The sequence below is a fragment of the Cryptosporidium ubiquitum genome, assembly GCF_001865345.1.
Source record: "Cryptosporidium ubiquitum isolate 39726 chromosome Unknown contig_10, whole genome shotgun sequence".
NCBI lineage: Eukaryota > Apicomplexa > Conoidasida > Eucoccidiorida > Cryptosporidiidae > Cryptosporidium > Cryptosporidium ubiquitum.
The window spans coordinates 16,219-42,604 of record NW_021639835.1 but is presented as its reverse complement, the minus strand read 5'-3'; the positions used below and the strand labels follow the sequence as shown (position 1 = coordinate 42,604).

At 33.9% G+C, this 26,386-nt stretch overlaps 11 protein-coding genes across 11 annotated transcripts; 6 read left to right on the top strand and 5 right to left on the bottom strand.

Annotated features, from left to right (window-relative positions):
- Positions 1 to 2: 2 nt before the first annotated feature.
- Positions 3 to 3,875, bottom strand: cubi_03239 (DNA-directed RNA polymerase beta subunit; the record flags this gene model as incomplete). The annotated part of the gene is made up of 1 exon (XM_029020252.1): positions 3 to 3,875. The coding sequence occupies one exon, from the start codon at positions 3,873 to 3,875 to the stop codon at positions 3 to 5; it is 3,873 nt and encodes a 1,290-aa protein (XP_028873038.1).
- Positions 3,876 to 4,454: 579 nt separating this feature from the next.
- cubi_03238 (uncharacterized protein) lies at positions 4,455 to 6,232 on the top strand (the record flags this gene model as incomplete). The annotated part of the gene is made up of 2 exons (XM_029020251.1): positions 4,455 to 5,977; positions 6,112 to 6,232. The coding sequence occupies 2 exons, from the start codon at positions 4,455 to 4,457 to the stop codon at positions 6,230 to 6,232; spliced, it is 1,644 nt and encodes a 547-aa protein (XP_028873037.1).
- A 112-nt stretch (positions 6,233 to 6,344) lies between these two features.
- On the bottom strand, positions 6,345 to 7,811 carry cubi_03237 (uncharacterized protein; the record flags this gene model as incomplete). The annotated part of the gene is made up of 1 exon (XM_029020250.1): positions 6,345 to 7,811. The coding sequence occupies one exon, from the start codon at positions 7,809 to 7,811 to the stop codon at positions 6,345 to 6,347; it is 1,467 nt and encodes a 488-aa protein (XP_028873036.1).
- A 1,062-nt stretch (positions 7,812 to 8,873) lies between these two features.
- Positions 8,874 to 12,008, bottom strand: cubi_03236 (uncharacterized protein; the record flags this gene model as incomplete). The annotated part of the gene is made up of 1 exon (XM_029020249.1): positions 8,874 to 12,008. One exon carries the CDS (start codon positions 12,006 to 12,008, stop codon positions 8,874 to 8,876), a length of 3,135 nt encoding a protein of 1,044 aa, XP_028873035.1.
- A 775-nt stretch (positions 12,009 to 12,783) lies between these two features.
- cubi_03235 (uncharacterized protein) lies at positions 12,784 to 14,214 on the top strand (the record flags this gene model as incomplete). Its single annotated transcript, XM_029020248.1, has 1 exon — positions 12,784 to 14,214. One exon carries the CDS (start codon positions 12,784 to 12,786, stop codon positions 14,212 to 14,214), a length of 1,431 nt encoding a protein of 476 aa, XP_028873034.1.
- Positions 14,215 to 14,591: 377 nt separating this feature from the next.
- On the top strand, positions 14,592 to 15,146 carry cubi_03234 (uncharacterized protein; the record flags this gene model as incomplete). Its single annotated transcript, XM_029020247.1, has 2 exons — positions 14,592 to 14,711; positions 14,754 to 15,146. 2 exons carry the CDS (start codon positions 14,592 to 14,594, stop codon positions 15,144 to 15,146), a joined length of 513 nt encoding a protein of 170 aa, XP_028873033.1.
- Positions 15,147 to 15,278: 132 nt separating this feature from the next.
- Positions 15,279 to 15,683, bottom strand: cubi_03233 (uncharacterized protein; the record flags this gene model as incomplete). Its single annotated transcript, XM_029020246.1, has 1 exon — positions 15,279 to 15,683. The coding sequence occupies one exon, from the start codon at positions 15,681 to 15,683 to the stop codon at positions 15,279 to 15,281; it is 405 nt and encodes a 134-aa protein (XP_028873032.1).
- A 263-nt stretch (positions 15,684 to 15,946) lies between these two features.
- Positions 15,947 to 19,669, top strand: cubi_03232 (uncharacterized protein; the record flags this gene model as incomplete). Its single annotated transcript, XM_029020245.1, has 1 exon — positions 15,947 to 19,669. One exon carries the CDS (start codon positions 15,947 to 15,949, stop codon positions 19,667 to 19,669), a length of 3,723 nt encoding a protein of 1,240 aa, XP_028873031.1.
- A 385-nt stretch (positions 19,670 to 20,054) lies between these two features.
- Positions 20,055 to 22,892, top strand: cubi_03231 (uncharacterized protein; the record flags this gene model as incomplete). The annotated part of the gene is made up of 1 exon (XM_029020244.1): positions 20,055 to 22,892. The coding sequence occupies one exon, from the start codon at positions 20,055 to 20,057 to the stop codon at positions 22,890 to 22,892; it is 2,838 nt and encodes a 945-aa protein (XP_028873030.1).
- A 227-nt stretch (positions 22,893 to 23,119) lies between these two features.
- On the bottom strand, positions 23,120 to 24,532 carry cubi_03230 (amino acid transporter; the record flags this gene model as incomplete). The annotated part of the gene is made up of 1 exon (XM_029020243.1): positions 23,120 to 24,532. The coding sequence occupies one exon, from the start codon at positions 24,530 to 24,532 to the stop codon at positions 23,120 to 23,122; it is 1,413 nt and encodes a 470-aa protein (XP_028873029.1).
- Positions 24,533 to 25,005: 473 nt separating this feature from the next.
- cubi_03229 (uncharacterized protein) lies at positions 25,006 to 26,277 on the top strand (the record flags this gene model as incomplete). The annotated part of the gene is made up of 1 exon (XM_029020242.1): positions 25,006 to 26,277. One exon carries the CDS (start codon positions 25,006 to 25,008, stop codon positions 26,275 to 26,277), a length of 1,272 nt encoding a protein of 423 aa, XP_028873028.1.
- Between the last annotated feature and the right edge of the window lie 109 nt (positions 26,278 to 26,386).

The following is a 26,386-nucleotide window of genomic DNA, read 5'->3' as shown; positions in this document are numbered from 1 at the left end:
ATTTACTTAATACTAGTTCTGATTCGGGGGCAAACGTTCATTGCTTGTAACTCTTGGAACAAGAGTTTACATGCATATGGAAGTCTGATAATAGATACATCTTGAGAGCTTTTACAATAGTGACAATAATTATTATAACCAAAAAGACCGCATTGATTGCATACATTAGTTTCAAAAACATCTGAATTTAACATAAGTCTTTCAATTAAAAGATTACTTGCCCCATAAGCTACTAAACAGTCTCTTTCCATCTCACCAAGACGGAGTCCTCCGTCTTTGGATCTACCTTCAGTAGGTTGTCTGGTGAGAATTTGTCTGGGACCTCTTCCTCTAGCATGCATTTTATCAAGAACCATGTGCTTTAATTTTTGGTAATAAATAGGTCCAACAAAAATATAAGCTTCAATTGCTTCACCTGTAGTTCCTGATGTAAGATATTCTTTTCCAGAATAGTGAAAACCATGTTCTACTAGACATTTAGCAGATTCCTCAAGAGGAGTACCTCCAAAAGCGGTTCCATATCTATAATTACCATCCAAAACACTTGCTTTGCTGGAAATGAGTTCCAATAACTTTCCAACAGTCATTCTTGATGGAAAACCGTGAGGATTCATAATAAGATCAGGACACCATCCAGTTTCTGAGAACGGTAAATCTTCTTGAGAAATGATCAACCCAACAACACCTTTTTGTCCATGCCTAGAACTAAATTTGTCACCAAGCTCTGGTCTCCTTGTTTGCCTAGTAATAACTTTGTATATTTGATTCCCATCTGCATTTTCAGTGAGGATAACTCTATCTATATAAGATGATGTTGGACCTTTATATTTAACAGGAGAAGGCTTATATTCAGAAAGGTCAATTTGTGATGGATCTCCAACATACTCTCTTGTATTAATGGGGGACATCTTGTTAACAATAATATCATCCTCAGAAACTTGTACACCTACATTACAAACTCCATCAATATCTAGGATACTTTCATTTTTGTATAAAAAGCGTCTGTTTCCAGCATTACCAGTTAATCCCCCTACTCCTGATATAGGTCTAACAACTCTTTCTGAAAGTCCATTTGGTAATTTCTGTAACTCTACTGTTTGTCTTTTCATAACAAAACATCTGGCAAACCCTCTATCTACAGAAGCCTTGTTCATAACAATAGCATCCTCAATATCATATCCTGCGAAGCTCATTACAGCTACAGAAGAGTTTTGACCCGCGGGTAACTGTTCAAAGTTGATCATTTCAATGGTTCTTGTCTTACAAAGAGGTTTCTGAGGGTAGACCAAGAGATACAAAACAGAATCACAACGTAAAAACTGATTAAAACCTACAGATCCCATAACTTGTTTCCCCATAGCGCATTGATAAGTGTTTCTAGGGCTTTGATTATGATTTGGATATGGAATTAACCCACTAACTACACCCAAAATTGAAAGAGGATCAATTTCCAAATGAGTTGTATCATCAGCTAAGTTCTCATCTCTGAGAGCAATTAATAAGTTATTTTCCTCATTAACATCTATCCACTCTAAAATGCCCTGGGAAATACAATCATTAAAAACCATTTCACCTCTTTCCAATTTCTCAATATGTTCTTCTTTAAGTCTTGGGATTCCGTTATCTACAATAATCAAAGGCCTACAAAGTCTTCCTCCATCAGTAGCAATTTGAACGGATGAATGGATATGATTACAAAAGATGGATACAAATTGTCCAATAAACCCCTTTCTTCTCAAATTTCTAAGCTGACTTGCTAATAACTCGGGCCTTCTGTGTACTCCAAGAATAGAACCATTTATAAATACATAATAATGTTTCTTTTTATTATTCTTTCCAGAAGATTCAAATTTGGAATTTTCATTTGATGAATTTTTTGTTTGTTTAGTGGTAAAATCAAGATATGAATATGATGAAATATCTTGAACTCCTAATGTAAATAATAAGCTGGTTAGATATTGTGGGCAATGATCTGTAGTAATGTGAGTGGTTAAAGCCAAATTCTTAACTAATCCGCAAGATTCTCCTTCTGGAGTATCACAAGGACATAGAATTCCCCATTGAGAGGGTTGAAGAGCTCTAGGGCCACTGACCTTTCTAGCCTTTTCAAATTGGGAGTCAACCCTAGTCATAATTCCAAGAGATGCAATGTATGAAAATCTGGTTAGAACTTGTGTCATTCCACTCCTTTCCATCCTAAAACGTTTAATTGACCAGTTACCAGTACTAAGAGCGGTTTGCATTCCTCTTGTAATAATATCAGTTGGGAGATTTCTAAAGCAATCTGGGTATGATGAATTGGGATCCTCTCTGTTTGTACCTGCTTTGCTGGCATCCCTTGTCTGGAAATATCGAATCAAAGTTTGATCAATTTGTTTTTTAGTAAGAACTGAAAACCTCTTGAAAAGGTCTTCAAACAATATAGAAATAAGTTGGCCAGCCAATTCAATCCTTTTATTACCATAATAGTCTTTATCATCCAACAAAGAGTTATCTTCAGAAGCATCCAAAACTCTTTTTGCCATCAAGCAGAGAAATAAAGCTTTTGGATGAAGGTCTGTATATATGGTTCCAATGTGAGAAAGTAGTACTCTATTTAGGGTTTCGAGAACATCATCAATACTAGTATTAGATGAAGAACTCTTAGAGCCTACAGATTCGGAAGTTCCAGAGTTCTCAGCGCTTTCCTCTATATTAGAAGACCTATCAAAGCCCCTAATAGAACCAAAAGTTGCTTTAAACTTTGATTTTGCCTTCTTTGACATATATAACAAAGCTTGTCTTTGAGTAAAGATCCCTTCTTGATGCACTTCTTGAAGGGAGTTTATGATTCCTTCCTGATGATGGGATTCATTTCCAATCATATAGAATATCTCCTGTTCAGTTTCAATTCCCATTGATTTAAGTACAATACACAGAGGTATTTCATCAGAAAATGAGTTGTGACGTAAATAAAGTTTCCCATTCTTCAAGACTACAAGTGTTCTGCTTTTACTTTCAGCCGTAGTGGATGTAACTGTAGCACAGTAATTGTGCTTGCTATCTAACTCTACAATAATTCTATTTTTACTAAGCTGTTCCTGCATTAAAATAGCCTTCTCCGTCCCTTTGACTACAAAATAACCACCTGGATCATGAGGGCATTCATTAAGCTTGACCATTTCAGCTGCAGTTTTTCCATTTAAAACGCATACTTTAGATCTTAGCATAACGGGAATCCTCCCAATCTCCACGTTCTTCTTTCTGACAACACTATTTCCCCTAACATAGTCAACATCTACAAAGATTGGTGCAGCATAAGTAATATCTCTCATTCTACACATCATAGGAGTCAGATCGACTGTAATCATGTTTTCCTCAAGTTTTGGCATCCCAACCCTGGCATCCAAAAATTCTATAAAGAATGAAGGGTCCACATCACTTCTGATCATTCTGTTGGCATTTGCTCTAACTATACTTTGTATTTCTGTTGTCACAAAATAGTTATATGAATCAATATGATGCTTAACTAAGCCTTCTGTCTTTAAAAAATATGGAAGAAGCCTCCATTTATCCTTGATTGTTTTTACTGGTTTCACCAAGTCGTCCAGCTTATCATGTGTACTCTCTATGATCTCCATTTTAGCATCTAATTGTCCTTGAGAAAATTTCTCAACACCATTTATTAATCCAACTTTTTTCTCTTTTGAATTATCTAAATCCATGTCTAAATCCATATTTACATCAACGCCTAACTTTTTGGTATTGTTTTCTTGAAGTTCATCGTTTTCCTCGATTTTACCTTGAAAATCTACCATTTCCTCATCTTTAATTTGGACTGTATCGATTTCAATGTGATCATTTTCGGAAAATCTAACTTTCTTTTCGCCAGACATATCTTTCAACTCCTACACAATTGGTTATATAATCTATTTAAGTCAAATATAGCTGCTATTTAAGGTTAATATTCCATTTATTTATTTTGTTTCAAACTATAACAGTAACTACAAACTAGAACCTTCTTGGTTGAGCTTTTAAAAAAGAGCTAGGCTATTAGTCTAAGACCCTGTTTATAAAAGTTAGCACCTCTGCTCGATTTTTTTATTCACTCCAATTAAAAGGAATAAGAAAAGAACATCGTTTTCTTTTTTTATTGATTTGCCTCTAAAAGGCAAAAAAGACATGTTGGCGCCCGCGCCAACATGGCGTTTAATTATGATTATTTGAGATGACCAATCAAGAGGAGAAAAAGTAAGGTGGATTTAGAGAGAATTACAAGCTTTATAAAAAATTTTTGAAATGTCACACACTATATATAGAAGGCGTGGTTCATGCACTTAAGAGGACTATTTTGAATAAAAAGTTCGAATTGCTTCTTAATCAAATTGAGATAAGAGGGTTATCTGAAAGCGTGGGAAGGCAAAAAACGCATAGTAAAATACTGCAAACATTAAAAAACATTAGTTAAGATCGGAATGAATCAATTCAGGTCTAGGGAAAGACTTATTTGGGGCTTAATAGGCGAAGAAGCCCTTAAAAGTTCTAAAGTATTAATTTTAGGATCTTCAATACTGACTTCGGAGTTGGCAATCTCGTTAGCATCCTCAGGAGTTGGAGAAATTGTATTGGTTGACAGTCAAATTGCCACTGAGGAAGACTACGGTGTATGCATTAGTCTTGATGGGGAAAAAACAGATATTGTGAACAATCCAAAAATTTATTTACTAAAAGATTATTTGTTAAGTTTGCAGGTTTGTGTCAAAGTTGAATGTATATTAGAATCTCCAGAAAGTTACTTAGAGACTCTTAAAAAAGAGTGCTCAAACTCTCCTGCCACAGAGTATAGTATAGTTGTTTGCTGTAATCTTTCTGGAGTTATTGTTGAAAAAGTATATAATTTGGCAAAAAGTTGTCAAGGAATCTCAAGTCCATTTGTAATTAGTCTTAAATCAAGGGGGTATCTGGGCCAGTATCAGGTATTTAGTGCTGATAGAAGATACATAACTTTTGATCTCTCTCCTGAAAACAAGAACTTGGCAAAGCTTCACGGACTTCAGCTTTGTAAACCTTTTGAATTGTTGAAAAAACTTTCTTCTGAAATTGACTTAAATGAATTAGAAAATGATTCTGGCTTCCTTAAGGATTATTTGTCTAAGATACCATTTCCCTTATTATTGGTTCACATCGGTTTGAATATTGGTTTGTTTGAAAGAACGGAGTTAGAGGTAGATAAAGAAGATCTCAAGAAGAAATATCAAGAAAGCTTGGAAAAGATTTTAAAGAATCATGATTTTCCAAATTATGTTGAGGCAAAAAGAAATCAGTATTTGGTATTTTCATACCCTGAAGATGTACTTGAAAATCAAATATTTGAAATATTTGAATCTCAGAAGTCGTCTTTTGATATCAATACCCAATTTTCTTTAAACAAAAGACCTTTCTCATTAATTAATGTAAAGTACCAAATAGTCTTAGGTTGGATTTACAAGTTTCTAAATGATGTCGGAAGGCTTCCAGTCAACAAAGATCTCCCAGAAATGTATTGTGAAACTATTGCTTATCTTCAGCTACAAAAGATATATGATGAACAACATAATTTAGATGTTTCTCAAATTTTAAAAAATAATTCAGAAAACACAAAAATGATAGATTCTGGTTACGATTTCAATATTTCAGAGGAATTTGTTCAATTTGTATGTAAACATTTATACTGTTTAAAATGTATAGAGTTCAGAGATTCATTCTTTAGGTGGGGTAAAATACAAAACCAAATTAATGATGTGAATCTAGTTTTAAAAAAAAGGCTTTTGGAGGCTTTTTTAGAAGACCAATTTCAGGATTTACAGTTAATGGAGTTTCTATTCTTGAATTTTCTGGACTATATTCAGGTTGATAAACAAATAAATAAAGCTCCTGAAGCGATAAAAGCAGAATTTCAGAATTATCTAAAATCATTAGGATTAGACTATATAGAAATCCCCCCTGATTTAATTCAGAGGTAAGTTTGGTGGAAAGTAGGCACTCTAAAGATCTAAATACAAACTGAGCTGTTGAAAAGTACAAAAAGATTAGAGGCTTCCTTTTTTAAATAAAGATTTATTATCAATACTGTTTCTATAAATTTAATTTTAGCTTTGAAACAAAAGAAGAGTTTGTGACATCATCATATATTTCAGGTGTATGCTCCCAAGAAATAATAAAGTTAGTGTTGGGAAGGTTTGTCCCCTTGAATAATTTACTAACCTGGAAGTAAGTAATCAATGAAAGTGAATAAATTCTTTTAACTATTATAATTCAAATTTACAAATATTCACATTATTAATTATATTAAGCTCAAAACAATGTAGATGCTCTACATTCAGACTCTAATTAAACAAGTTTCGGTCTAATGTAGAATTGCTGAAATTAGTATAATTAACTCCAAGTAGGTATGATGACAAAGCAAAATGAATATCATAAGAGTTGTCTATTCTTCTTCTAAATGCGAGGTCATGTTCATTTTGATTATCTTCCTCAAATGCTGTGTTTGAATAGGAGTGGTTTTGGTTATTTCCGATTTGGTAATTTTCTCTGTAATCAAAGTAGAGTTTTTTTAAAAGGTTATTGGTTGAATATGCCCCCATTTTTAACCCAGGAATACCATCAGCGAACGCTGGCATTCTTCTGAAGTTTTGATTTGCTGAATAAACAGTTTGATTAGCATAATTGCTGCAGGAAACCAAATCTCTATCTAAGTTATCAAATAATGTATTTCTAGAAATTTTGGTAGCACATTCACACAAAACACTCTCAGTAAGATGAGGGCACATCTTCTGATTCATATCAGGAGGAGTAGAAATGAGAGGCCTGCTTCTTTTTGACATAGAGTTTTGTGTACAAACTTCATCGCTAGGGCATTTTGTCCAACTAGACCATTCACCTACAAAACATTTGACTGGACAGTCCACTGCTACAACATTTGCATCTCCAGATACCCACCCAAGAGCATGATATGTGCATCCAACCTCACCAATAACCAAAAGGCATGTTTCAACTCCAGAAATCCCCTGGAAAGACCAATAAGTACAATTCTCAGTATTTTTACAAAGCCCAAGACACTCGTGCCAAGTATTAACATACTTTCTCATGGTTCCACCTCCTCTATTCATTTCTACTTTGCATCCCCACCCAAGCCCAGCCACGTGGTAGTTTGGGCAATTTGAAGGACATTCTGGACTTCCCTTACACATTGCAGTTTCTATTAACCTTGGACAGATTTCTGACTTGTAAACGGGTGATCTAATGACATGCCTTACTCTTTGAGTGATTCCTGCACAATGTGAACTACAGGGAGTCCAGGCACTCCAGTCTCCAACTTTACATGTAGTAGAGCAAAGCCCAACCTCTGATGTATTTTTTGGACCTGATATATAATTTTCATCAGGGTACTTACAATGTTTATCCCCAGTTTTAATTAAACACTTCTTCTTCTCAACATCGTAACTCCATTGTTTACATTTTAAAAAGAAAAATGCCACATAATCTGAACAGAGAGATGCACATTCCTGCCAAGATTCACTCTTTGTAATTTTGACGCTATTCCAACCAAAGCAAAATAAACCCTTAATATTAAGCCCATAAGTTGGACAGAACTTTTTGGTAACATTTGGAGTTGGTAAATCTGGAATGTCTATTGCAACACTGTTTCCAGAAGCAGTTTTTACTACTGCTGAATCCGGATGAATTTGTGAAAACTTTTCCGGGGTGATGTACTTATTACTCCATGATACATTAATATATATAATTAACAGCGATATCAATAAGGCGAAGATACTTAAGGTTTTTTGAAACATTTTATATAATTATTTCATTTATCTCTGTCTGCAATATTCTTTTACATTCAAATCAAACTGACTACTCCCGGGGCTAACCTTTGACATATAATAGAAATCTTTACTTTATCTTAAATATAGACAACTTTGCTCTTTAATGTGTGTTTTTGTGGGCTTATATATTAACCATTCAGTAGCTCTGTTAAGTAGTTGTTTTTAATTGCAATCGAAATTATTTTTTCTCAAACAATTTTCTTATTTGAATGTACCCGGTATTTAATTTAGAATTTTGGCGGCACAACCATAATTCATTATTGAAATTTTAAAAATTTTCTAGATAAAAGTTTTCAATATTTTTGAGATTTCAAGTTAAAAAAGATTGAAATATTGAGAAAATAGCAGCAGGTAATCTTGGGTTGTGGTGTCAGTTACAGCCCTAGATGTGGGTTGTGTTAATATTATTATTAGTATTATGCCTAAGTACTATATTGACAAAGAACAATAGTAATATTAGTCTATTAGAACTAGGAAAGATTTGAACTAGTGGTAATGAAAAGGATACCTGTAAGCATTAGTATAGCTATCGTAGTTGAAATGACCAAAATTTTAACTTTTCAGAGAATTAGATTAGATAAGGATATAAATTGATAAGTTCGTAAGATATAATTAATAATCCCATTTTCTACTATTAATATGACCTAGAACAAATTACAATAGAATAGTCAGGAGAATAGAGACTCACTCTATTTATTGGGTTTTACCTAAATAAATGCTCATATTGGAATTTGATCCAGATGGATGATGCAGTATACAAGTCAACATTTGTGAGAATGTATGTATATATAAATTTAACAGTTTTAGGTCAAAGTTATCATCTTTAAGACCTGAGCAAACCAAGTAAAAGTGTAGGCTCAACAAGTTTATATTTGGATTTGAATAGCGCAATAGTGATAGACGTGTTGAGTATTATATGTCGAAATTTTTAACAGGAGGTGCCAAACACTTTAACTTCTTGCTTTTAGCCTCGATATAACCATTTAAGATTTTTAGTTGTGTGGAATTAGCCAGTAATAGAACAATTATTTAATAGGAATGATTGTCATTTCCTGTAGAGATGTTTTCATTTTCATAGTCAAGTCCATCCTTATTATTGCTTGCATTATTTTCAACAATACTAGGATTCTGATTCATACTCCTCATAGAGCTACTTTGATTCTTAATGCTCGTATCATAGGAGTGATCAAATGAATTTAAGTCTGTTGAGAAACTAACAGATTGATGAGAAGCCAAGGTCTGTGGGTTCTGGCGATCCGACGACTTATTAAGCAAAACATCCAAAACCCAATTTGTTGACGATTCAACCACTAAAGCATCCTGGGGATCAAAGTTGAACGATATTTGGGCTCCAGAATCATTAAAGGTGGAAAATGAGTCTTCATCAGTATAACCTGTGGAATAAGTTTCAAGTTTGCTCGAAAATGGATCTTCAATGTCCAAACTTGAGCTTGAAACATATACATTTGCCTTCTCATCCTTTGTAGCTCCCATAAAGTTCCCCGAATTATATATATACTGCCCTCCACTAGGATCAGAAGTATGTTGAAATCCCCGTACTCCAGAAAAAAGAGAATTGGGATTCTCATTCCATTTTCCCGTTGCCACATTCCCCTCTATTCCCCTTCTTAATACGGATTCCGAGGTTTCTCCAGACAAATTTGCTTCGTCAGGTTCCATTGAAATACTATTTCCCTTTAGTGAATTCCCAAATGAACAATCTCTTAAATTAATTGGCTGCATGATTTGTCTATTAAACCCATTGGCCTGGGAAACTGTAGCTCCCCCTGGGTTTATAGAGACTTCTTGGATATATTTATCAGTTGATGTATATATTGTGGGCTCATTGGAGCCCTCCAGAGTACGGATTACAGAAGTCATAATTTTGACAAGGTTCAGTTCAGTTTCATCTCCAAAGATCTTATCTGGAGAGCTCGTATTTACGTAGGAGGAATTCTTTAAGGGGGGAGTATTGTACCTGGCGCCAATGGGGAATCTACGAAAGGTAGCTACAAATTGATGCTTTGAATTACAAAAAAGTATGTAATCTGCAAGAGGGAGGCCACTTCCTCCGTTTTCAGTCTCACCAACAAGAGTTTCTTGAATTCGATTTCCACCAAATCCTGTAGAAAAGTCCTCCCCCCAAAAGTTTGATTCATGATCTGCATACTTTTGCTGAGGACAAAGAGTTGCACAAAAGTAGTAGTCTGATGTTAAAAAACCTCTTGCACATTTTAGAAATGTCGGAGATAAGACCATCTTATCTGACCCCGGACAGTATTCATATACCTTAATCCTTCCCTTTAATTTACCAGAGCTTTTTGCTCTTCTGATACACTTAACATTTGGGCAAAAAACCCATGGACGTGATAACTTTGTCTCATTAATTACGAATAGAAATGGACGTCCCTCATGACGCTTTGATTTACACTGGAGCCTTGATATTCCATCTCGGTAGCTATGGAAAAAACATTTAATGACAGTTGGCGCAAGGTTCCCAGATCTCCTCATAGCAAGAGACCCCAGAGAGAATTCTCTAAGAATTCGTGATCCTTCCTTAGATTCTTTCACATTCTTTGCAAACAGGTTTTTAATATTTATAGGGATCTCACAAATAAAGTCTACAATATAGAAATTGCGGTCACTCCCAACAGTTCCTGACCTCCTCCTTTTTCTCACACAATTTTCATCTCCGTTTTCAATTCGGCTTGCCTCCATTTGGCACATTGTAAATACTTGGAGTGAATTTTGAACATTATTTACATGGAATCCATCCATTCCAGATATTACAGGGATATTTGGAGGCGTTACCAAACCTGGTGGAGTGGCTAGAATAGGTGGAGCAGGCAAGCCAGTGACTCCCGATACTCTTCCTCCTATTAGCATATTCGGGTTTAGAAATCTATCATAGACTTCATTGGTTTGTTCAGTTTGATACTGAGAAGGATGCTCAGCATTGAGATCAACCCCTCTCAATGGGACGCTTTGAATTACCTGGTTGTTCAAATTCAAGTGGGAGGAAGGTGGAGTAGAACTCTCGTAAATTGAGTAATTACAATGATTTCCTGTGTAATTGTTGTTATTTTGGCTATAAGCCGCAATTCCTCCTGCGCCATGCATATTTTCTTGTGCAATTTGTGTACATAAACTAGTTCTTGCTTTATTACTTACATAGTTACTGGCACTTGGAGCGTTATAATCAATATATTCAATAATAGCTGGTTGGCAGGAGCTATTTCCCTCTCTGTTGATACCCGGAGTGTCATAAAGGTAGACTGAAGAGCTCTCTGAAGACCCAACACAAGGTTGTACAGAGTTTGAAGAACAGTAGTAAATATTGTGGCAGTCAGCTGGTGGGGACTCAACTCCAACTCCAGGTCCAAATAGAGCTGTATTCTCTCTAGCTCCACTATTGTCTGGAACTTCAATTATGGTAGGGCGGTTATTGGATTCTTCGAGATTGTAAACACAAACATCTTTTTCCTTCACAATCTGATACTCTGAATAAATTCTTTCTTTCCTTGTTATATTGAGATAAGTGAACTCCTGCCCTATTTCTTGAGGTATTGAAGGGGATTTGGGTTCTTCTCCGGTATTTTGAACCGAGGGAACCGTTAAAACTTCTTTTGGACCAATTGGACTGTTGGTGTTACTGTTATTATTACTTGCAGTACTGTATAAGCTACAAGCCAGGTCAGCTTCAGATATCCGTGTTGAAGCTCTAAAATTCAAATACGTTGTACCAGTTCCAATTCCAGCTGGGGATTGGTTAGAGTGAAAACCGTAATTCTCTCCTGAAGATGAGATTTCTGGTGTTGGGGAAACATATTCTGTTCTTGGGGTCACATATCCTGAACTTACTATATCAAATTGCTTTTTTTGATCAATTTTTGTCTTTGTAGATAAATCTTTTGTATCATCAAGAAGTTCATATTTACCTCTAGTAATTAATCTATGTGAAGAATTTGAACCATACAGGCCAATTTGGCATCCCATGTTGATTATTCCTGTATCTGGGTTTACAGAACATCCATTTTTCAAGAGATGGATTCCAGGCTCTTGTCCCGAAGTTTTTTCCGTGTTCCATGACTGGTTTTCATTGATAACTAGTTCATTACCTAGGTATTGTTTACAGGAGCTTCCGGTATTCGGAGTCTCTCCCATTTTATCAATAGAAGCGTTACCTTTTTCTTAAGTCTCGTATTTATTTTGTGTATTTTGTTTTCTTTCAAGTCTGAAGCTGGTCAACTATAACTTATCATTTCAAAAAGATTGCCAAACAGTTCTATTCAGTACAGAAAACTTTCTATAATGATTTGAATCCCCAGCTTTTAGAGTCTTAAGTATGTAAGGTCGATACAATCAATTATTATTATTTTTCCATCTTAATATTTTCAAAATTTACACTCAATCCTTTAGTTTACGACGACATTTACTAATTTATTCCTTTTCACCCCCGTTTCCCTCTAACTGTTTTCCTACATGCTGAACCTTTTCTCATAATTTAGCGGTACTAACTAGTAAGATACGGAATAATTAATAGAAATTTATAATTTTTTCCTAGTTTTTTTATTCTCATGCAAATAAAGAATTTAGTGGAGCTAAATACGTCATTTAGATTTAAAAATTGAATTGAATTCCTTTACAATATGCTTTTCTTTTTCTTTGAACACCTTTAATTACTTCACGAGAATGCGCTTCTTTTCCCCACAATGGCAATTGTCGCATTTTCAGCAAAAAATCAGTTAAAATTTGAGCAAAATTACAAAATCTTTAAATCTTTACTTTGAGTTATTGACTGAATGTATTTCTCTATTACTCTGTTTCCAGTTACAGTTTTTTTATTATTGAGATTTATCTTGATAAAAAGTCGTTAAATAAACAGCGCATGGCGCCGGCGCCATGCACATTTGACTTTAAAATAATAATACTATGAAGGATGACTCAGGAGTATCAAAAGAATACTCACAACCACGATATTGAAGAGGGAGAAATGAGTGGAGATGAAGTGGGTGAGGAGGTTTTGGATGTGGAAATGAGCGTCGAAGGAGTTGAAGATAAGGTCGGAGATTATGAGGAAGTTGGTGAGGAAAGTGCCGACGGAAATAGTGAGGATGTTGAGGATGGCAGTGAGGAGGACAGTGAGGAAGGCGATGAGGAAGATGATGAGGAAGACAGTGAGGAAGATGAGGATGAAGAGTTGGCGGAGAAGAAGGTTCTTCCAGAAAGAACTTCTAGGGGAAAAAGATACACTCAGCTTTTAGGTGAAGAAGAAGAAAAGGATTCTAAGTTTTGGGGTCATAATACGTGGGAAGAAGAGGAAGAAGATAGTGGGTGGTCTTCTGAAGATGAAAAGGTTGAACTTGAGATGTTGGGGGGTGAAGATTCAAGCACAGATTCCGAGAATGAGAGTCAATCTGATGATGGAATGCAAGAAGAAATGGACGGAGTGGTAGAAGAGGATGACGAAGACATTATTGATGATAAAAAATCAAAGAAACCTAGAAGAATTTTTAGTGGAAAGTATAAAGATCCGTCTTTGTTTTTGAAATCTGCTCAGAAGGATATGCTAAGAAAGGCTAGGAAAAAAGCAAAAAGCACTAAGAAGACTAATATTGTAAAGAAGAGTCCAGCTGTGATCAATCATAGAACAATGTCAGTTAGAGCATCTACATCTCAGAAAAAACAAGATTTACAGGAGTCTATTAGAAGAAGAGATGAGGAAGCCATGCATAAGGCAAAAAGAAAAGAAATGAAAAAAAGTTCCAATTCCAGAGAAAGAATAAAAACAGCCATGACTCAGGAAGAAAGACTCGAAGCTTGCAAAGAGATTGAGAAAATGAACGTTGAAAGTTTAAATCAATTAGAGGCATTTGAAGAGCATAAAAGATACTTGGATAACTCTTCAGCTAGTATAAGAAAGCAGCTACAGTCTGGACCACTAAGCATTTACATCTCTTGGTCATCTTATCGTTTAATGGAGTCAGAAAAGGATAACTCTGAGAAAATACTTAATGATGATGAATATTGCAGAGAAATGATTATATATACCGACGGGATAATTCCTCCACATATAGATCAAAGAAGGGATTCAAATGCTGACTTGGATATAAGCTGTGGAAGTTATAATTCTATTCAAAAATGCAGTGTTTATGGTGTTCCTGCCAAGTATTTAGACCCTCTTACTAATAAGTATTATAGTAGTTTGGAAGCTTTTAAGGTTATTAGGAAAGAATACCATGCTTCAAAATATAGGGAGATTCTTGCTGAGATTAAGGAAGTGCAAGATCTTATTTTGGAAAATAAGAAGCTTATTGGCGAAGATACCCAGGATTACCAAATCAATAACACTTTTGTCAAAGCGGAGTAATTCTTTTTAAAATAATTAATTTTTTTTTTTTCTAATCAGTCAACTTTATATCTATTTGCCTTTCATACCTATTCAGCTATTTAAGCTTAGACTAAACACATATTTTATATTACTCTATCTATAAATTCTATATTTTTTATATTTTATTTTTGTATTTATTTGCTTGGAATCTTTCTATTAATTGACTATTATTTCAAGATCCGAAATATCTTTGAACAAATAATTTATGTTTTATTGCGGGTACCAAGTTACAAATTAAATGATTAAAAAATTGAAAAAAGTAAAAAAAGGTCAGTAAGGAACATAATTTGGGTAAAATTTCCCAAATAAAAACAAGTTTTACATCTGGAAGTAGGAGGAAAGTCCTTTCTGTAAAAATGATGTCCGATGTAACTTCAGATCAGCAAATAGTGGATGATGAAATAGTATTTGTTGATCTTCCAGAGCTGTCTAGATTTGAAATATTTGAGGGAATGAAGGTTATGATTGAAAATATAGTAAGTTTAATTTAAAAAATAGATTGCATTAATTGTTCCTAGAATTTCAACGATACTAATGAAAATATGGATTTTAATTTAGTAATCCAACCTCGGGATGAACCTGAACAAGAATCCATGACATTAAAATTCCAAGGAAAAAATATGGAAACTGTGGGAACATGCCTATTCTTTGCTGATTCTGAACCTATTGATAGGGATTCGTCTGAAGGAGAACCAAAAGCAAGCATAACTGAGAAAGATATTCAAAATGATCGAATTGAGGATAAAGATGTAGAAATGAATGATGAATGTAGAGTTCAAAGCGACTTAGAAAGAAAATCTTATTCAGAGACACGAAATGGAGAATCTGATATAGTTAATGATGTAAGTAAATCTAAGCTTTTATGTATAGGAAAATGCAAAAAAGTGGTTCAAGCTTTTATTGAAGATTAGTCTTGAACTTATTACAAATTTGAACAATTTTCTTAAAAATTTGGGTCTTATAGACTTAATAAAGGAATTTCTTGAGCTTTTTTTCGTTCAATTTAGCCTCAAAGTCCTTAAACTAATAATGAAGAAATAAATTTATTCCTTCTCGAATGCATTCTTTAAAGTATTCTTGAGTCTCTGGAAAGTAAGTACACTTTTATCTATCCATTCATCAGATGATTTTGGAAAAGGTGGGACAAAATTCTTTCTTTCTGTATATTTAATAAAGTCATCAGCAGATTTGATGCCCCAACCTAATCCTGCTCCAAAACCCACTCCCAGTGCAAATCTTCTTGACATTGGTGATTTGAACGCAATTGAACCAATGGCTCCGGAAATAATTGTACCAAATAGTGCATAAACACCAGTACTAACCAAAAATCTTTTATATATTTCAGGAGTTGGCACTTGGAAGTTTTTTAGTCTCCTTGATGGGTCATCCTTTGGGTTTGAATCATTCGAGGATGAGTCATGGCCTGGAAGTCTTGTAGTCCCTAACATATCTGAACTCTTTTATTATATCCTTTTTTTCCTCAAAGTTTTACGTGTTACTTTGTTTTTTGAATTCAAAATCTTTAAATCATTATATTATGCCCCACACAGGCCCGGTCAAAGTTCCCGCCTTTTGAAATATATTAAAGGTAAAGAACAAATGAAAAATAATTACTGGAAAGAATTTATTGTTTTTTATTAAAGGTGAAGAAAAGTTGGTTCGAAAGATTTGGCAGCCATAGGTAACTAGCTGTACTTTGCTGAAGCTTGCCATGTCTCAAAACCTTTCGCCTTCAGGAAGCACTCAGAGCCATGGCAGCTCCGGGCCACGACTAGCGAGCTTTGAGAAAGTCAGAGTTATGGCTAATTACTTGGAATTGTCTGCTTTGGAGTATATTCAGAGATGCTCTAGCGATTCAGGTTTGCAGTTAGATGATTCAACTATGCCTCTGTTTTATATCTTGAGCTGCTGGAAATTACTTTGGTGTCTGTCAATTAATGAGCTAATAGGTGAGAGCTTGAGAAACATGATTGAAGAAAGTTTTACATTTAGAACTGATATTGGGAATACTGAAAATGGATATAGAAAGCTATTAAGCATTCCAGAAATGACAGAAGGCGAAGTTTCAAGATATGCTATGGCGTATTCTCCAATTTTTAGAGTTGTATTAGGGGTATTGAGATGGCTGAGATGGGAATCAAGAGTAAACCCATATAAGCAGAACGACATAGTATTCAAGGATACTTATTACATGGATTACCCAGAGTCAAGGATTTTATGGAAGAATTTGGGAAATCATAGACGGTTTTATAGTTTGGATTGGGCACTAAATGTTGACAAGTCAGCGATTTCTCAATCAGATAGGGAAGATGTCGAGGAAGTATTTAAGGTAGCTTTTATGTTGTTAAGGAAAGGTTGTAGGATGCATCTAGACACATTTCTCAGAGAAAGAGCAAAGGCTCACTGGCTTATATGCCTTATGGATGGGATGGACTCATATCTCTATCCAGAGAAACAAAGTGACCATTTTGTGGACCTTTCTAACTTTATAGAAATTCTCCCCAAAGTTGACGATATGTGGATTAATTACAATGAAGGGGATGACGAGATGGAGTTGGATGTAGTTTCTGCAGGAGCAGTAGGTGAAGGCCAATTTATGGATTCTATGAGTTCAATAAACAAAGAATTGGCTTTAAACGATACTTTGTTTAAGGCATCTTTCGAATTTGTTGACCTAATGGAAAGGAGTTTAATATTTCCGGCTTTTGAAGATTCCCCAAACTCTGGGAGTGAAATTGAGGGGAATATAAACAGACCACTACTTTTTCGTTTTCTGAGACAGTTAGTTTCTGAAAACAGGAAGATGAACCCAAAACTGGGAAACAAATTAGGAGAATGGGAACTTTCATTTTACTCGATTTTGTGTGGAGACTTCGAACAACTTTATTCTATGGCAGGTGACGACTTTGACAAGCTGTTTGCACTTTTCCATACTGAAAAGACCAATATATTTAATGGCTGGGCAGACTTTTTGGAGTCCAGAACTCAGTCAGGGAGAAATCACATATTCCTCGGAAAAACATATCCTAAGAAAAAACTGGAGAACGCTTTGTTGAATAGACTTGAGCTCCTAACCCGGGATTTGTATCCAGAACTTACAGGTAGCTATTTACCGGAGGACTGTGAATCTATTTCAGAATATAACTTGATAAAGAGCATTCAAACAAAGATAGAGTCGGAATATACTTTGGGGTCAAGCGAAGATGATGAGACACATATTATTGGTTACAATAGCAGTTGCTTTTGTTATGACCAAGATACCAAAGGTGTAGTTAATATGATGGAACTAGAGAGACAGTTAATTGATTCTCTTATCGACTCAATAATGTGCTTAAATTTTGAAAAAGATAAAACCTCGATTGAGAGCCATTTCTTCCAGGTTTATTTGGGAATAATTGTCTCAACACTGAATACTAGAGAACATGGAAGTGATTTAATCCAAGCTCTTGAAGAATTTATGAATTATATTTCAACATTATCAAATGATACTCCAACTCTTGGCTCTCTTAAAGCTTTTATTTCTCAGATGACAGTTGCTCATCTTGAAATTGAAAGCTCTCTAAAACATGACATCAGAAATTACTCAGTAAGTATTTTTGATGAGTTTATTCTGGCTTCTTTGCCTTCCATGGACTATTTTGATACTTTGGAACCTTCTCAAGCCAGCATTCAATTAGAAGTCCTCTCTGACTCCATTTCTATACATCCACTACATAATTTGTCTGAAAGCCTAAAAGACAGGTTTGTCTCACAATATCTAAGCTATATTCTTGAGAATAACAACCGTTCCCTGGATGTGTTTCTGATAATGATAGAGTATTCTTCCGAAACATGTAGGTTGGAGTATATTCGTAAAGTATTATCAACTCATCAGAACAATCTCGATATTCCAAGTTTTCAGAAATTAGTCTATAATCTGATTAATCAATTTCCTAGAGAAACTATGCAAGTTACTATGGCTCTACAAGACCAAATATATGGAGAAATCCATACATTACTTGGCAAAGATGAGGGGAATTCTCCTGAAACTCTAGATTTTATGATTTCTTATTTGGAATTTATCATTTTACTTTTTGGAACAATTTTCCAGTTTTTAATCATTAGACAAGACTATTCTCCTTCTTCAGAGTCAATATTCAGAGTTTTGCAGTATATAAATCATAGGCATCTTGGAGCCAATGGGATGGTAAATCATGGCTCAGATTACTTAAGAGAATCACTCAGATCTTTGGAACAAAGCCTGTTGTCCGAAAGTCCTTGTAACCAGACGACTAGTGAAGTAGTTATTGGATTGTTCTTTCTGAGTCAGCTCAATCCTTTGTGCTTATTATTGCTTGCATTAGAAGTAACAAAGCTTTCTGGATCTAGTGATATTGATACCTTAGAGTATCATCAATTTTTATTGAATGTTACTCGTTCGAATGCATGTGTACAGGAATTTATTATTCCGTTGGTTTTGGAACCGATTATGATCAGGCTTATTACTGTATTAGTATCTAACTCTGATAATATTGGCCCAAATTACAGCAAATATAAGGTTTCCAAGCTTATGGAATCCAAGAACCTTCAAGCTTTAAATTGGGAACAGAGTTTGGCTAACATTTTTTCGATTGGTAATTTTATTTATGTACAAAATGTATTTATTTCCTTTTCTCCAATAAGATTTTTAAGCTCTCAGCTTACATTTTTTAAAGTACTAGGCCTTTTCAGAGTTTATCACGACTCTGTGGAAAGGCTTTGGGAGTGTGTTAAGCTATTAGAACAAGAAGCTTTTCAGAATGAAAATCTTCAATTTGGAGTTGGTAACTCCGGTAAACAGAGAGAACCTTTGCAGAGCCCTGTCATTTCTCCTGGAAACAGTTTACTTTCATCCCCTTTCAACAAATATGTATCCCCTGCATCCAATACTCAACGAAGAAGTTCTCTTCAGATCCTAAACATAGATAGGCAGATTGAAGGGGCAAACCAAAGTATTTCTCAGGTGATCTCAAAGATTGAAATAGTGCTGCAGAATTGGCTTGTTTTTGGTCCAAATTTTCACTCTTCACTTTTAGAAAATTTCGGAGACAAAGAATCTCAAGAAATAAGTAAAACTGAAACTTTTAGTTTATCAGGATTTCTTCCTGAGTACTGCTCGTTTGATAAAAGTAACTTTGGACTGGAGACTTTTTCTGTCCAACACTGTAATAATAAGGAACTTTTAAAGAGGTCTAGATTCATTAATATTCAGAAACTATTCGACCAGCTGATTCTCACAATAATTTTTCACCGTGATATTGAACTATTCTCCACTAAGAAAGCACCTCTTTTCCCCAGAAGATCTATTGACTCCACTAAGGGTCAACAACAATATGAACTCAAATCTGTATCTTTCTTAAATAACATTCTGGGGGCAATTGAGCATAGCAACTGGATATTTACGGATTTTGAATGACTTAGAAAATATTTGAGAAACAATTTTAACATCTCAGAGAATTTACCACACAAATTAACGGTAATTAAATAATACTGGTACTGCTTATAGTATAATTTCTGAAATATATAATTAGTAAAATTTTACCTATCTAAGTATAGGAGCACAATAGAAGTGTTTTAGGAATAAAGTAGTCCTGATAAACTAATTAATCACTTATTTTGTGAATCCCATTAATTTTGGATCCTTATTTGCTTTCAAGCATTTGAGTGTATTTTGCGGGGTTTCTGAATGCAGATTTATGGTTAGGGTAAATTCATACAGTAAAATAAGAAATTATGAAAAAAATAAAATTCGAAAAACAAAATGTTATTTTAATAATATAAAGATACTTACTTGTTAAGTGATGTTGAAAAAACTTACTTTCAAACCTCCAACTCGCTCTTTCATAGCCTGTTGTATAGAGTTTCGAGAAAGACAGGAGTTCTGTAGAACAAACATTATACCACTACTATTAAAAAAATCCTCAATTTCTAAAAAAATAGTAGTAAGTACCTCCAATTCAGGAATAGGAAAAACTCCATATTCAAAGAAGGAACTTAAAAATCTAATTCGGGAAATTACCCATATAATTAGAACCTCCCCTCGTAAAAGAAGACCAAGTATAAAAGAGTGGATAAGTGAGGTTAAGAACCTCATAAAAGCTAGGGAAGATGCAGCCACTGAAAGACTTAATGATCTTGAGAACAAGCTTCTAGATGCTAAGGTGGATTATTCCAATTCCATTATTATGAATGAGTCAATGTTAGATCAGGTAGTGAATAAGATGAATTCTCTAATACAAAGGCTTGACGGATTAAATTTCCGTGAAGATTCTATATTGGATAACACTAATTCCTTGGATTTAAAGAAGATTGAGATTCTTTCTCAGGTGAGTGAGTATCTCAGGGAATTACTTGCTTTATCTAACAAAGTTGAAGAAGTATCTAATTCAATAAGAAACTCTAAAAGCCTGAAAAGCTCCAAAATATATACATTATTGTTAAAATTAAAGGATTGTCTTCAATCAGTAAGATTGATTGAGAATGAGAAAAAAATGAGATTAAATATTAAGAATTCAATATATAATGAAATTTCCAGAATTTTAGACAATATTTTAGATATTTTAATAAACCAGATTACTTCATTTTTGAAAGAGTATTGCGACTGGGGGCAATTTGACAAAATTGTCCAACAAGTCTTAAGCAGAAAATCATCAAATTTTGCTTTGATTGATCCTTTAGATCTTTCTAAACTTGAAAAGAACGAGAAAATTTCTCACTCTATTGGGATTTTGTTAGTGTTATCCTCAATTTGTATTGAATTAGGATATGAGTGTAAAGAAATACAAGATTCAGCAGATCTAGAGACCAGTAATGGCTATAGGAAACCAAGGATAAATATTTGCGAAGAAATAATATCCAGGCTAGGTACTGATATAGCAATCAAACTCAAACCCTTATTTTTTTCAAGAAATAGTTCTCTATCAAGTTTAGAAAAGCCAGAGTGGCTTCTTGAAACATATTTTTCGATATTCAAATCTCACTATAGATATTTAAAAAACTTATGGAATGATTTAAATACAAGGTTTATGAAAATAAAAAACGAGGAAAAGAATGATATGGAAACACATTTAAGTAAATACATTCCACTTTATATAGAAAAAGAAAAGTATATTAGTGTGATTAGTGAAATTCTTTCAGTTGATCCCAAGAAAATTCTTAGTATTACTCTGATCTCCAATCTTCAGAACGCACTAAGAATTTTTCTTAGAAGAGTTTTATGTAAAGATGGTGTGGCTGTAAGGGATAACAAAGCAGACTGTATATTTGAGAAGCTGGTAGAACAATTATTATTATTTTATAGACAATGGAAGGAGTTAGATGAGGAAACTTCAATATTTATTCTATTCGACTTATTAACAAATTTAAATATTAATAAGTTGCTTATATCAAAGAAAAGCTCGATTGATGGGTTATTTGAGGAAGATAATAGCATTCTTCAGATGGAAGATCTTTCTAAAACTGCTGTTAGTTGGGCAAAATCTGCCTTCACCTTGGTTATGGGAAGCCCTGATCCTAAATACCTTGAAATATTCAATAATCCTTCAACCTTTCCTTCTGAGTGTGGAATACTAGACTGGTATTGCATTCTTAATCGTATATACATAGCAGGCCAGAGTCTAGGTTACTTAACTGAATCTCTAATTTCCAGCTATATCGATAAATTTAATATGAAGAGAACTATTCATGATTTGTATTTGTCCATTTGCTCCCATAGTGGCTCTTCCGATCAGAATATAATTTTGAAGTGGTTATCAGATACCGTAGTTTACATTTCAGATGATTCTTTATCAAAAAATGGCCAGAAATTGATAATGCCCATAAAATCTTCCTCAAATGAGAATCAGAAAATTGGCCGTCTTATTTTAGTTTTGGGTTACTCAATAGAAACAATTGAACTATTGAATGCATTTTCAGGCAAAATTTCGTTACTTGTGGATTCTTGTAAATCTTTCGAAAAATGCCAATACTATACAAAAAAAGATCAATATAGGATCCTAAATTTAATTCTGGCCAAGTTCCACGAAATTAGGATTGAATTAGATTCTTATCCACCAAAGATCTTCTGTGAAACGTTTTCTACTCCTATTATAGAACAAAGCATTGTTGGGGAGTTCATTAATTACATAAGAGGCGAATGGAATAGAGTTGGCCATAAAATAGGCCCTATGATTCCAATGGTTTCAATATTATTAGAATCAGTTGATATTGTTTACTTTACTGTACTTAATTTGGACAAGGATAATAATGCTAATAGTTGGCTTGATTCAAAGCCTAAAAGAGATGAAAGCTTTCAAGAATCATTACAGAATCTAGAAGAAAAACCTATGGAAAAGCTAGAGTATATTTCAAAAATGTATGAAGGCCCATTATTAATGTTAAGAGAACTCAAGGAAGAAATGATTAATGAAATAAAACTGGAGCTTACGGAAGTAATCATTAAACCTTTGATTTATAGTGAGATAGTAATACCTTCACTGGAAGATTTATTAAACTCAAACTCTTTTTCAGGTAACGCTAGACTACTTTTCGATGATAATCTTGCAAAAAAAGTCAATGAACTTAAGTACACATTTGTACTTTTCAATCTGTTCCTTTCGGATTCGAACCTAATTGAAATCTCAAAAGCATTATCTGTTTAAATTAGTAAATAATGATTCTGGACAAGAGGTTTACAGTAATTAGTACTCATTAGAAAGATAATAACCTAGTTAGAGATTCTAAAGTCATATTTGCATTATCATTGAATAAGTAGTTGATCCATGTTTATATGTTAAAAAAAGTTATTTAGGCTAATAAATCTAACTTAGAATCTTTTCTTAATCTTATAATTACTTGAAAAAATTGGACAATGATATGATTATAGTTGTTACTTTTTCAAAAGTCCAATGAAAATTGCACTTAAACACAAAATGAGGATCATAATTGCCATAATAAGTAGGAAAAACGCGAGAAATTTCTCAATAGTTAGCCCCTTGTGCTTAAATACCTTAATATATAAAAGAGAAGGTATTATAAAGGCAGTGGTGTTGCTACATATTGTACCAACAAGTTCGTAAGCAAGCCCAAGATTTGTGAAGTAAATGGCACAAGATGTCGTCAAAACGAGGATAAAAATTGTAATAAGATTCAAAGCTCTCTTCTCAGCCTTAGGCTCCATCTCAGTTACACCACTATAAAGTAAAATAGATAAAGATCTTCTACATGGATGACATTGGATTGGAAAAGAAAATACCATAGAAACTGCAATAAAGAGCTTTGCAATAAAAACATCAAAAGTATTGGTTTTAAATAACTCCAATACATTAGCTTTGTTGATTAAACGTCCAAAAAGTAAGTACCCAGATATTCCAATAGTGCAATAAACCAGTATACCTGTTCCAATAGAAACTATAATGATCTTAGAAAGTCTATTCAAAGTTCTGTCGTGAAGTTCATTGGATACTGTAAAGATGTTTTGTTGACAAGTAAATGCAAAAATAAGTATAGGGAAAGTCTCAAGGGTTCTACGCAATGAAAATGTGCTAAAGTAGTCCAAATTACCAGTAATAAGGGCAGGCTGTTCTTCGAACCTAGATAAATAAATTTTACTTGTGTTATATAAGAGCCTGAAAAATACAACAAGAACTACATATAATATACAAATTACACTAAGCCAGTTAGTGTATTTCATAGATTTAAGCTTATGAGGGAAAGAGGCTGGAGCTATAAAGAAAACGACCGATGTTAATAGAACAATGGCTCTCAGAACTTTTGGATCAATCCCATAAGAATTATTATAGAAGAATAACGAGTATACCAAATCTCCAACAACCATAAGATATGATGTAGATACTCCTAAAGATTTTATAACAATTGCACTATCAACAATCCACTTAAGTCCGGGAATATGATTAGAAGTAACGGAGTAAAAACTAACATCGTCACCATACTCCATTGCTATTGAAGAAAGAAGATAAAGTGAAAGAGACGATAGAAATGCACAGAAAAATGTAAGCAATATTCCCTGTAATAGACCATTAGCTGCATATGCCAAAGGTATAGCAAGAGTGCCAATTCCAAGCATAGTGTTTACCATTGCTGATACTGCCTCACTTAAAGAAGATCCCTGAATTGCACCTCCAAGTCCTGGAAGTGTTTCTGGTTCATCTTCAAATAGGCCATAAATAGCCATTGACTGTGTTCTATTCATAGTCTTATAACTTGAGATAGAGCTTTTTGATAGAGTGCGGCGTTCATTGCCACCAATCTCCAAAAGTGGCTTGCCCATAATAGAATTCATTTTTTCAATGCAGAATTATAAAATTACTTAACTATTTAATTTGATTATCAAATATACCAATAATTGAATTAAACTTTGTTAATTTCAGATTATTGCCTAAAAATATTCAGGTAAAAACACGTACTTAGATTCACAATTCCACGAATGAAATAATTCTCTTACCAGATATTTCTGCTCAAAATCTGGTCAATGATTTTTCTTTTAAATTATTTTAGTGGCATTAATTTAATTCCCGCTCAAAATAAGTACCAACTAATCCAGATAATGTCATTGGTGGCGCCACATTTTAAATAATGCAAAAAAAGTTAGGCATGTAAGACGTGAGATTAAATTAAGGTTATAGAAAATAAAACTTGAACTTAACTAATAATTTAAGAATCTCAAATAATATAAATATACATTTAGATTTTGTATAGCACATTTCTGTACAATATTTGCATGGCTGAGATTCTTAGTTAAAGGTTATAAAGATAATGGGGAAACCAACAAATATGTGCACTAGGTACTTTGGGTTTGCAGCAATATTTATTTTCAGTGTACTAAGATATTCGTTGTGTGAGCTAACTGTTTTTTTAATTGGGGATTGGGGTGAAAAGACAGAATGCCTTGTAAATGTAACAGATAGAATGAGCACTTTGGAGGCTGTGATGAATCCTAAGTTTATTATTTCAGCGGGGGATAACTTCTATCAGAGGGGAGTGAAATCTGTGGATGATCCCAAATGGAGAGAAATATTGGAGGAACCATTTGCAAAATTGAGCGAAAATTTAAAAGTTCATTCTTGTTTGGGAGATCATGATTGGAGAGGAAACACTACGGCTCAAATTGATAGGACGAATTTTACAAATAATACTCGTTGGTATCTTCCAGGATATTGGTGGTACGAAAAAGTGGTTTTTACATCAAAAGTAAGTTTGCAGTCTCTTTTTAAAAAGTCAGGTTTGGGCGAAATTTCAACCAATAATAGTTTTCACTTCAATTCTTCAAGGGTTGGTAACTTCACAAACTGTGAAATTGACTGTTTGGATGATATCGTTGATAATCTGAATACAATGGTAAATAGAAACAGTTCTTGGAATGGAGACCTTAGTTACAAAGCTTTGATTTCTGAATATAATTCCGAAAACCAAGCCAATTCCACTGCAATCTTTATTTATATTGACAGCTGGACTCTTACACAAGATCCTTTCAAAAAGACTTCCATTTCTCATAGATATTCACAACTAGCATTCATTGAACAAACATTAAAGGCTGCTGTTCTTGAAAAGGTTGACTGGATTATCCTAGTTACTCATTATTCAATTTATTCAAGTGGCCTTCACGGACCTCATTCAAGACTTGCGAGCATACTTCTTCCACTTATTAAGAAATATAAAGTAGATTTTATTGTTTCTGCACATGATCACCATTCTGAACTTCTTGTACCTGAAGATTTTAACTCCTATTTTCAGATTGTTGGAGCTTCCAGTAAACCCAGATTAGGTTTTGGGTCAACTGACGAAAATTCCATTTTTAAATCCAACTCTTGTTCTTTTAGTTCATTTACATTTTCTAAAGATATTGCTGTATCCAGAGTTTTTTCCACTAATTCCTCATTGTACAGTTATTTCAAAAGATCCAATAAATTTGAGAGGTCTAAACTTAAAATTGAAAATACTCAATATCCAAATTTTGTTTCCTCGCTCAGATTAAAGCCACTAATTAATGTTTATGGCTGGACTTTGTCCTTAGCATTATTTTCATAGATACTATTATATTAATTATATTCAATATTTGATTATTCAGAAAGTTTGCTATCCTAATTTACAATTTTGATATTATATTTGTTTTTTTTATTATAATCACTAAAACCTT